General features: G+C 36.6%; 1 protein-coding gene across 2 annotated transcripts in view; it reads right to left on the bottom strand.

Annotated features, from left to right (window-relative positions):
* Positions 1-12,797, bottom strand: part of TBC1D32 (TBC1 domain family member 32) — a 238,286-nt gene that overhangs the window by 94,880 nt on the left and 130,609 nt on the right. For both annotated transcript variants that reach the window (XM_019520032.1, XM_019520033.1), the window contains exons 23-25: positions 2,994-3,116; positions 2,106-2,214; positions 1,105-1,198 (exon numbers count right to left, since the gene is read on the bottom strand). In XM_019520032.1, coding sequence (XP_019375577.1) covers positions 1,105-1,198; positions 2,106-2,214; positions 2,994-3,116 — 326 coding nt within the window. The remainder of the gene's footprint in view (positions 1-1,104; positions 1,199-2,105; positions 2,215-2,993; positions 3,117-12,797) is intronic.

Raw genomic sequence — 12,797 nt, 5'->3', positions numbered from 1 at the left:
AAAAAACAACCTGTCCACAGCCTAGCATCATCCACAGTCCACACTTCATGAAAATATTTAATAGAATGTGCCTGAGCATAAACCCTATGCAGCCCCACTTGAAATGGCCTCCTTGCTTGATAGTGAACAGATGATAACTACTTTTTGCGTACACATTTTTTAAAATCAAGGTATGTACCCACTTAGGAAGATTTGGTCCAAACTATATTTTTCACTAGTTTGCTTATAGTATCGTGTAGAACAGTATCAAAAGCCTCACTACAATCAACAAACATCATCTTAAAGGCCAGTTATCTCGTCAAAGGAGGAAATTAAATTTGTTTTACACTATTTACTCCTGACAAATCCATGTTGGCAGTTTATCACCTTATCCTTTAGGTGCTTATAAATTGCTTACTAATTTGGTCTAGTATTAATATAGTATTTCTTACATTTGAGTCTTTGCAAATCACAAACAGATCAAAAATTATTTGTTGAAGGAATCCACAAATAATTTCTAATGACAAAAGTGTCTGAGAATCTTATACTTTGTTCAAAGACAATCTGAACAGGTAAAATAGAGAGAATAGTTGTTATAAATTATTCACCAAGTTCTAATGTACTCCATACACAAAATCAAACCTGAAGCTGGCTTTTGTATATATATATTCATCTGTTTTGTCTAGACAATTCCCCATCTTTCCACATTCCACACTGATGTTCAGTGCAGCAGCCAACTGTTCTAAGCACTATTTCACACACCACCAAGCTTTACAAACAGGGACTGAAATCAAGAAAACAGCGCATAAAAAATCCTGTAGCTTAACCATATTGTCTTGCTTCAGCTGCCAGACAGATGATGAATTTATATCTCATGTATCACCCACCTGAGACGAGCCAAAAGGTTAATCTTGAAGTTTGAATAAAGAACGGATTACTAAGTAGAGCACTGCAGACTGACAGATACACAAAGCAACACAACTAAAAACAAACTAACCTCCTTAGCCAAATAGATACAACAATATAAAATCCCAGCCTGTTTATAAGATTATATTGTGAGAAAAGAATAAAAATAAATTGGTACAGATGTTTGCTTGGTGTTTGGACTTTTTATCTGGTTTGTACCTTGTCTGACATCAGCTTTCTTAGGGATTTCTCTAAGATAGCATCTTGGCAAAGGGTATGATGAAAACATTGGCCAGGGATATGGATCACTACCCTAGAGGAAGCAAAAAGACAAAAACAAACAAAAATGACAAGGAGTGATATTAGCAATTGAATTAACAGTGTTTATCCAAATCATCTACAAGTAAAGCTTGAATATCTCACAATTAATTGCCAATAGATTTGTCAGAAGTTTTACCTATATATTATGTTTGATTGTTACCTGCACAATTTATCTGATACCACCATTTATTATCATGATATTCCATAAGGAAAAGAAAAGGTAACGGATACAAAATTCAGCAAGTGCATAAAGCAGAAGGTTTAACCAAACTGCTCTGGTAACTAACGTTGACAATTTTGATTTTACAATTTTTTTCATTGAAAGGAAAATTACACCTTTCAAAAGAAATATTGTATTTCCAATGTTATACATTGATCCATCTGTCTTTTTGTGCTAACAGTAATTTGCATCTCATCTTTATGAGAGTGACAGTCGCTGAGAAGCGTAACACTTAACAAAGAACCTGCTTAACAAATACTGCACTGTGGGAATACTAATAAGAGCCACAAGTATTTGATATTCCAGATGAATTGAAGAAAGGTAAAACCATTAGATAAAAGAAAAATGTTACAAACTGAAAACTATCACAAGTAAAAACAAAAGGAAAGATAAGTTACATTCATTTTCACGGAGAAGCAACTTTTAATAAAACTGTAAGATAGCATGATATGACCATGGCATTACTGAAGCACGTATTAACCCTTTTGCTTTGGGAATAACATCTTTACTGTGCATACTGCTTTGCCTACAACAGAAAATATTAAGACTTGTTTTACATAAGGTTGGTATTTCTTGATGGTAAATAACATTTACATAGTGAAGTAGTAGTTAGCAATATAAATGCTAACTCCTAGAACAAATGCTCATAAACAGAAAAAACTTCATTTTTTTTTCTTACCTTATCTAGTATTCTTGGAGGTAAAATCCGTTCCAGTGGTCCTCCAATGAGATTCATCCTAATGAGAACATGGTTTCTCTCTACAGAAAGACCATCAATTATAAAATCTCTAGGGGGAAAAAATATTTTGATTTATGAGTGATCCAAGTTGCAAATTACTTCAGAGATACACTAGAGTCAAAGAGTTTCACTGTAAGTTGTGTTACACCTGTACAAGAAAAAAAGGACAGGAAGAACTCACCTAATGTCCCTTAGAGGACTTTGTTAATTGTCAGCTCTGTATGGATCCCAAATAGGAAACACAGAAAGCGGCAAATTTTTAACGTTCAACATGCCAAGAGAGATAATAAAGAAACTGACTGTGATTTTAATAGCTCTCAATTCCTGTAAACCATGTAAACCATCTGCACTACAAGCCTTTCTTTGAGGAGAGATTGCACACTAGCTAATTTTGCTTAGGTAATTAGCAACTAAAAATCATAAAAAGAAGAATGAAGTCTGAGTTATAAAGAGAAAATTTCAAAATATGCATCTTTTTAGATAACATAACTTTATAACATAGACACAAGACTCCTTAAATAATGTAAACTGAAAATGACTTGAATCATGCTATGTTGTGCTGATTATTGTTACAAGTATAGTTTATTTTAACTTTTTTTCACATACAAACTAATCTCACTTTTTCTTAGTTTTTTAAATACGTATCTTTTTTATTAAACATTAAGGACTCAATGCTACAAACATGCAAATGAGTATTTTTACTTAGGGTAGGAGTCTAATTGATTTCAGTGGGAGTATTCATATGAGTAAAATTATCTAAGTGCGTAAGTATTTGCTGGAATAGATCTAAAGATACTTAACATCTTATTTATATTGGTCATTTCTTACCCTGGTCCATCAGAAGTTTCTACGACATTCTCCTTCTGATCACTCAGAAGAATTTGTGACACTTTATATTGGAACTCTAAAAGCAGAAGTGTATCTAGATCACAGCACAGCACACTTAACAACCTGTAGGAGGACATGCATCTAATTAGAGCATATCACTTCAGAATCCAGTAATGCAGAATAGGAAAGACCAAAACAAATTTATGAGATTTCAAAGGGGGAAAAAAGTCTTAAAATGGCTGCACTAGATCAGGAAGCATTGTTTTATCCCTTTAACCACTCAGGTAGCACAGTCCTGAGCAAACAGAGATAATTCCCAATAGATCTTTAATTTACATTGAGGAACTGGAGAAAACATTCGCAAACATAAGCTGGTTGGCCTGGTCTATTTTTGACTATCCCCTGAAAACAAACATGATAGAGACTTAATGAAACAGTGAATTATTAAAGTGTAAGACACACTGACAGAGCTGGTAATACTTTAAAAAGAAAAAAAAAAGATTAAAAATACACTTCATGATAATGTAGATCTGTAAGTACTGTATACCATATAATCAAATATTATGCAAAGATCAAATGTGATAAGTGATTTGGCATATACCAAAACTATGCATCTATTATTTTTGTGTAAGATGAATACAGCACTATGGCAAATAAACATAATAATCACCAGAACACATGACAGTAAACTAAATAAAATTTAATTTACAACCTCAGGCCAAATTACCAACAACAATGCTCTATTGCTTCAAAGTACTTAATGTAGATCTGGAACATTATCAGGATAATATGATGCATTGAAAATGTAACTTTTTTGTGATTTTTAAAATAAGTCTAGTCATGCTAATACCACATTAAAATGATTTCACTGAAGGTTCCCCATTTACAGAGAAATATATATCACTAAGGTTTTTGTTGCTCTTCTCATTTTCTATTTTGTCACAGAAGTAAAACACAACATAAATTAAGACTGATTCGTATTTCATTCTGCATTCACATAAGACTAGATGAGAGATAGGGAATACACATTGGCTAAGAAACTACAAATTTCAGACAACGCTCACTTTCTTCCTTGTACTTCTCAATATGTTTCTCATGAAAACAGGGCAAATTGGGGAGCCATTCTCTCGATAATTTAACACCTGCAAATTCATGCAACTACAACCAAGGAATAAATAGCCAGCATGATAATGCATATATTTTGTAACTCAGCTCTGCTCATCTTAAATTGTATTTCTATTCAATTCTAATTAACTATTTCCTTTGTCTGAGATTACAAACTCATTCTTAGCATTTTTCTATGGCACAAAAGAAAAATCAAGCAAATAACAACCCAGGTTCAAAAGCTGTTTTTTTTTTAGTCCCAGAGAAGAAGAATCTGCTTTTGGAATTTGTCAAGTGGCCACCTGTTCCACCTCCTCATACTTTGATCTGTTCCTTTCTGCTAAAATGTGTTGGCTCTTAAGTGTTCCAAATATAAAGGAACTCTGCCACCTTTGGGTCTTTGCTCCAAGCATCTTCTCAGTATAGATATGATGAAAATAAAAGAAGAAAACGAACTAGGAAAATTATTGAGGTTTTTTTTTTGTTCAAGTCTCTCAAATTCCACCCTAATATTACCTCTCTCCCTCATTGGGGAATGTCTCTTGGAATTTTCCCCTTTAATTTCACATTCATACGTTGCTGTAGAAACCTAAAATTTAAAGGAAATAGACTGACTGGTGCTTGTGTACTAGCTTGGATTGAAAGATCTTTAGGCTCCTTAATATTTCTCATGGAGAAATGTAAGTCTATATCAGTTCTTTATAGTCCTTACTACAGGAGTCATATTTCTCTCTCTGTAATTGCTTTTTGCCACATAGATTGATTGAAGTACTATGAGAAACAGAATTATTGGTGAATAATTTCCACAAATGAAATCTAGTCAGTTATCATTTTTGTATATTTGCATTTCATTTTACATTTTGTGCTGTTGAAAAAAATGAAGGTATAGTCAAGCTATTTAAGATTTGATGTGACTTGGAAATGAAAGATACCAAACCCAGACATAAAGATGGACAACTTATAAAATGATAGGTTTTAACTTATCTTGTTCACTTTCAACTTCAAACTACTTTGATTTAAGGATAAACAATTGTGATTTGAAAACAGTAAGTAAAGCCATATGTTTTGAAAATGGGCCTGCCATTTTTTCACTGCAATGACTCTCAGTTATTTCTGATCATGTAAGAAGGGGTCATCGGCATTTAACTAAGTGAAAAATCACACTGTCAATGTCACACATCCTGGGATGACCAATAACAAAAATCCATTATTGTGACTCTACTTTAGTATAGAAGGAAAGATTGTGAAGACATATGGAGAAAGCCATTTCAAAGAACTCTAGCTATTGTAAAGTAAATAACCTGTTTATCGAGTAGTTGTTCCCATGACATCCAGTGCACGTGACTAACTAGCAGGTAAGCATCATAGATAAGGATGATAGGCATCCCATCTAAACAACAAACTGTAGCAAACTGGGCATCTGTTCAAGAAACTACTTTAACTAAATAGCCTTTCTGTATATGTATAAGTAGAAATCATGGCATCAGCCTTGAATGCATTTGTAACAGATGCCCCTCCTAAAAACACTAGAGGTTGCCAAAATCATAGTTAAGATGCACTGGAAACTACAGATAGAAATGAAGGCCTACTCAAACTAGAAAGGATATTAAAATAGAAAGAATCTTAAAAGAAATAAAAAAAGGAAAAAAACATGTTGCCAACTTCTAAGTAGAAAGTACTTACTGAGGTTTATTTTGAAAAATCTATGAAAAGCAAATACCCTTAATTCCTAGCATGACTCTCCAAACATCATCACTGCACATGTCTACATGAGGCGCTACGTCACTGTAGTGACAACCTACCATGACAGTGTTGGCCGACAGGGACAAGCCATGATACTGACACTGTGTTGCTGTAGCAATGAGCTACCTTGCTATAGCACATTGCTATGGCAACACAGCTGCTAAAAATAACTGCCTACACGGCACAGTAATGGCTGTTACCATGCAATCATCCAGTACTTCCTAAAGCAAGTACTAAATGATGGCGCAGTAACAACTGCACTGTTGGGGCATGTGTAGACATGCTCAGTACAGGGATCATTAGGTCTGTGAGAGAGGGATGTCTCTTGGTTTAAAAATTGAGATATCTGGCTGTGTGGAACACATTATTTCTATATGTTTGTGGAATGGAAAAAAAGTTCCTGAACCTAGCGAAAGAACGTAATGATTCAGTAATGAAAATGATCTTCAAGTGAAAATGAAATGAGAGATGTTTTAAAAATCCAAAATTTCACATGGAAACTCTTTTTATACAGAAATTTTTCCTTCAGTTTAAAAATGAATTATTTTTAATTTGTGGGCAAGAATATATTCAACCCATTCAAGGTTTAACTAAGTATAATGCAAGAGACATTTATTAAAATGAAAAAGAGCCAACTTAAATAGTATGTTGACCTGAGGAAGAAATGTGAATGATACCTTCTTTCTTTAGAAAGCAGGTTAATTAATTCCTCTTACTACAGAACAGTCATTAACTCGTATATTCTATTAATTAACAGTACACACACCGCAGATACTTTTAAAGGAATGCATTCTTTAAAATACTAAAACTAGGCTGTCCTAGTGATAACAACTGTGCATCTCTATCTTCTGTATTTAGGAGGGTACATTACATTGCAAAAGAAAAAAAATACTTAAATAGTACAATGGAAAAAAAATGCTATAGCATTTAATACTAGGATCTGTCAAACTTTTGAAGTTATCTATATCCCATGTACAATATTTGAGAAACAAATAAATGCCTCTTCATCTCTCAGGTTCTCTGGAATTAAGTTTATTCATTTGGATTTTATTAGAGTACACTATATAAAATTCTGACTAACACATATGGCTCTGAGGCAAGTTTCAAGAGACTGATTGATTTTTAGATGGCTGCATAGTGGAAGCCATTAAAGCTCTCATTCTTAAATCTTTTCCTGACTAGATTCTGTAAGCCAATATATGAGATATATTTTTATATTCTTCTATACTCCTGCAACAAATGGAAACATTATAAAAGAAATATATACACCATAATGTATTGTATGAAAAACTAATATTGCTTAACAGTGGAAAACTATTTACTGTACAAACTTGAAAATATCTAATTTAATCTATTTTTCTGAATGTGGTAGCTCTGTAGATCCATACTGTTGAATTCACATTAATAAAAGTGACTCAAGAACAGGCGGGCAAAAATGGTGGATTCGGCCAGCAGCCAGACTCCATTTCCCAGCAGCTCCTGCCCACATTGCTGTGGCTGGTTTCCATGGAGACTCCAGTAGCAGCAGCACTGTGACAGTGCTGGGCTAGAATTCCATGGAGACCAGAGCAAGCAGCAGTGACAGGGTGTATGCCTGGGTGGGGAGCTGCTCCGGGGCTGGGATCCTGCAGTGGTGACAGTGTGGTCTAGAGCCAGGGTAGAGTCACAATTGGCTGCCTGCACACCCCTGCCCTGGGCGCACAGTCAGCGGAACACAGTTCTGCTCCAGCTCCAGACCACGCTGTCACTGCAGCAAAATCCCAGCCCCAGAGCAGCTCTCTGTCCAGCTGTGTGCCATGCCACTGCTGCTGTGGCCGGTCTCCATGGAAACCCTGGCCTTGCACTGTCATAGCACTACTGCTACTGGGGTCTCGAGGGAAACCAGCCACTGCAACACGGGCAGGGACTGCTGGGAAATGGAGTCCACCATGAGCCCAACCTGGCCCATGAGCCAGATACTGCCACCCCTGCTCTAAAAGCAAATTGACTTTTATAGGTTTTTAGAGTTGCTCTTGAGTACATAAACAATTCTAAAGGGGGAATGTACACAGAGCAATATAACAGTTCTTTAAAAAATATTATCTTTACTAGAACCTAAATGAATGCTTTAGTGCAAAAAAAGATGGACTGCTTAAACTTAAAATCATGCCAGCTTCAAAAAATTCCAGTTTTAGGCATATAAGTTCTCTTTATTTAATTATATATCTCCACTCTCCACACATAAAGAAATGAGTTATTCACCTGTAACTATCATTTTCCAAAGGGAATATATCTGGAGAGCTCTAATCTGGAATAGTTTGTAGTCAGAGTCTTTAGGTGACCACTAGCTTGTTGCTATGCGAAAAGCAGTGACAATCAGATCTAAGAAATTGTTCATCTAAACATTCAATACAGTTATGTAAAACAGTTTGATATCAAACAATATTTAGGTCACTCCTATTCACTTAGAATATTACAAATGGCTAAAAGTGATTAAAAACAGGGTTCAAATTACACTTTGACTCTTGCAGGGTGGGGGCTGCAAAAAAATAGATAAATAAACCAGTTCATTGATAACAAGTCCACCTAAGTGAATGAGCAATCTGACCGAAGACCCCCCAGGTTATGATTTTCAAATCTTACGGGGGGCTCCTCTCTCTTTTGGACGCCTTTAATTTATACCTTGGTTAAAAGTGAATGTGTTGAAGAATTTCAATTACAGGATGCTAACTTTCATTTCTTGTCCCCTTATAAATATCTGCAGATCCCTTACAACTGGCAGATTAGTTTTCAGTAACAGGTGGTAATCATTAATCCTCTAGATCATGGTGCATGAGTAAGAGGTCTAGTCAGGTGCCTAATGAATCCGCTTGTACGGAGTCCTGCAACCACCACACCAAGACATTCATTGCATATCCTTAGGTAAGAGTATGGAGGAATGGAGACTGCCCAAGACTTACCACCCCCCTTTAGACTACTGAGACAGTATCCAAAGGCCAAACGAGTCTACATGTTCAGTACCTAAATGGCTTTAGCTTCTGCTAGAAAGCAACAGATAAGAACAGACAGCAACAGCAAAGGCTTGTTTCTGTCAGGTTGATGTCCCTTAGTCATTCTCTAACCAAGGAGTACTTATAAGGCAGCGGGGGCTAGGGTTTTGAGTACCTATATAGTCACCTTACTCTGGAGGTTGCAACATTGTGGTAGTTTAATCAGAGATACTCTGCCATGGGTAGCCCCACTATATTGCCACCAAACCCTCCAGGCAGATGCAGTTTATAGGCATACCCAGGACCCAATTTTCAGTAATAAACCCCTAGAAAATGAATAGATACATAACAATAACTAAACAAAAGAATCTAGCACTGATCACCAAAAATAAAGAACAAACTGGTCTCCTAAACAGAGGAAGTGCTGCAAGAATACCAGTATGGTGCACCAGGCAGCATCTTTGAAAATCTCTATTATGAATAAATTGCATAGGCATGCTTTAGAAGCATGCCTAGGCACGTATGTGTTCAATATACTCAAATATCAGGAAAGATACTGGAAACAAAGAAAAAAAATGTCATCAGTATTTGTTTATTAACCATGTTTTATGAGTTTGTCAATATTAGTTATAGAAACTTCAGAAAAAAAGAGTTAAATTGAAGGGGGATGGCTAATCAGGCCCTTATGCAACAGGCTTAATTCAACTGTTTCTGTTGCCTCTATCACAGCCAAGCGTCCACAAGTCTGAGAGCATTTCATGAGCTTCTTTGCCTCAGAGGAGAAAAATTGATCCTTAACATAAAACTATTCCTTTTTCTACTTACTAGATCGAGAGTTAATTAGTTTTGAGTATTGTATTGCTTGCAGATTTTTTCCTAGGATGTACACTCCCATAGCACTGCTTGTTTAAAATCCTCTAAAACACTGTAACTGTTGAGATTGATGACATGCTTTTTTGCCACCCACACATTCATGCAGTAGCATATTAGGAACACCAGCCCCAACAGCCTTCAGTTCCTTTGTCAACCTGTACTGGCAGGCTGGCTAAGACCTATTCTGCTTCTTGAAGTCTAAACCTGATGTGAACTTTACTTATGACACTTTGGGGACCTGGTTACAAACTATTTGTTAATAATTTCTATTCTGAACTGACAGGTAAGTAGTAATCAACCAACATATTCCTTGACATGGATTTCAGACTAATCAAGAAATCATATGACAAAAAGGACTAGAAGCTATGAAAAGGACAAGATTTCTCACCAGAACAAGGTAGCAAGACTGAGCCAAAAGTAAGAAGGAGAGAAGACATTAGAAACTTGGAGTCCCTGAACAGACATTAAATAACGTGGGAAACAAACCAAAATAGAGAACAATAGGTACATTTGGGGGGGGGGGAGGGGTTCCCCCCATAGATCTTGCATTATCCATGAGAAAAGTGAGATTGGCTTAGAAATTCTTTGCAAAGTCTGTGCCCTTCTGCTTAGACAGCTACATGTCCCCTGCAGGCTAAGCAACTACAAGTGAGAGCCAAGGCGAATGTATACTTAATCTACATAGAAAAGGAGGAATATTCAGTATTGTCAGCTGAACTGTGGAGTCCTACTTCTGAAAAATGGTACCTGACAGTCGTCATTTACAGAGCAAGCCTAACAGTTGGAAAGGCCAGGTCTTCGGCCTTACCTGAGCTAAAGCACACAGGGCTTGTGTGCAGGGAGGGTGCTTCAATGCACGGTAATTACAGTGCATCGGAGCAGACTCTGTTAATCAAGTGTGCTGGAGTGTGGTAATTACCATGCTCCAGGAAACTCCAGTGTCATGGGTATCAGCATCCCCGTCCTGAAAAATGGTGGTGGGGCTTTAGTTCAAGGTGCTCTGCCGCAATTTTTCAGCGAGGGGACACTGATACACGTGACGCTCCCGGCACTTTACTTAGAGCGGCTCTCAGAGCTGCACTAATTAAAGCACCCCCCGCCCAACCTCCGCCACACACCTCCCGAAGCATGTCTATAAATGCCCACAGATCCCAGATGATGGGATCAAACATGAAATCTCGGTAAATGTGCAAGATGATGGAACTCAAACCTGTCTGCGAAACTAATGATTGACATTCTTATGCCACGATCCTCCCTAGTTGTTAAGGACTATAAAGAACTGATATAGACTTAGGCTGGGAGCGGTCTTTATGTAGAACTATTAATTTAATCTTGACCATCGAGTACATGATCGGCAATCACTTACATTAAGGTCTTTTTGATTAGCTGCAAGACAATGGCTGTACAGAGCCATAATTTAGCGTTTTCCCTATTTTAATTTTTACCCCACACAGTGCAGAGCAGACAAACACTTCTAAAAGGAAAGGTGAAACCTGGGGTCTTGCAGGGTCATCCTTCTACAAAGTTTTAATCTGCTTTTATCACAACCAACAAGGAAACCCAACCCAAAAAATAGGAACTACGGACATAATTGAAAAAAGAAACGCATCACTAGTTACACATATAAATAGGTGAAAAATCCCAATTTTAAGGGGAATGACCTATCATAAATTCATTAAAAAGTAAAAATAAGTTTAGCAAATACAAGACACTGGACGTCAGATGAGCATAGCATGAGCAGAAGAATGGTGTTTAACTCCACTTTTGTCTTTACTATTCAAGTGAGCAACAGTAGAATGCCTATGAACTAACAAAAAGAGCTATAAGTACTCCAAGGACAAGCAGCAAGATAAAAATAAAGCTAACCATTGTCATCAGATCTAAATGAGTGAAACATTTGCCCTCCAAATGACCAATCCATTACAGAATAGTACTGCAAAATATTTGAGATACTTTAGTATATACTCTTAGGTCAAGTGTTATTCTGCTATCAAAGGGTGCATCTACACAAGATGCTATTGTGAAGTGGTTACTGTGCATTTATTTAGTACTTGTATAATCAAGTACTAAATAAATGTGTAGTAACTGGAGTTACTACTCAGTAGCACCAGTGAATGCCTTTTAAGTCACGTTACTGCACAATAGTATATGAGCATTATTAGTGCTGTAACGCACTACTGAGCAGTATTATTTAGCTACTGCACAGTCAACGTCTCATATACATGCGCCCAAATATTAAAAAGAAAAATCTGGTAAATAGGCTTTAGACATTTCTGTGAGCATTATGGATACTACTACCACCCCCCCGCCGATCCCTCCTGCTACCCTGCCACCTTCCTGTTCCTACGGCACTGTGCCAGTTCCCTTCCCTGCCAGACTGCATCCCACGCTAATCACTAACCAGTAGTGCACTGCCAATACAAACATATTTATTGTTTAAATATTTAGCCTTTCATAACGTGTGTGTGCGCGCGCGCGCACACGCGCATCAATGTGCACGTGTCAAATCTGAGACAATATTTTTTAGAACATTCACCAAAATCATGCTGTTATAGAAACTGAATGTCCAATCACCATGGACTTATAAACCATTAGACTTCCTTTCACTGCTGATTTAGTTAGTCATCTGTCTCTACACAGATTCTTTATCCATTATAATTAACTTGTGGCTTCTATCAGATTTGTCACTGATGCCACAGTTCACCATTCGACATTACCAGTTGCTGTAATTTACAGCAAATTTGATAACATTTAAGGAATTAGGCAAGGGAGCACACTGACTATACAAGAAAGGATTTATTTTCCAAAAAAAATAAGAGACATCTTTACAGTCAACAATGCTTGCAAAGGAGACCAAGAAAAATTAATTTCAAGTGGGATTTAGTGAAATATATACATTTAATGTTTGATTGAACATGGCTCTGAGGCTCTTACAAGAACAATATGGGCAAGATGATATTAAGATAAATTCCAAAATTAATTCGGAAGGGAGCTTTGAATGAGTATGAAGTGGTATAGACTTTTTGAACCATTGTAATAACTGAATTGATCATAATAAAACTTTGTACTTGCCAATGCCATAACTGTTACCACTTATTCAACTTCCGCATACTCT

The sequence above is a fragment of the Gavialis gangeticus genome, unplaced genomic scaffold (genome assembly GCF_001723915.1).
Source record: "Gavialis gangeticus isolate Ggan-Ray unplaced genomic scaffold, GavGan_comp1, whole genome shotgun sequence".
In the NCBI taxonomy this organism is placed as follows: Eukaryota; Metazoa; Chordata; order Crocodylia; family Gavialidae; genus Gavialis; species Gavialis gangeticus.
This window is presented reverse-complemented; position numbering and strand designations above follow the sequence as displayed.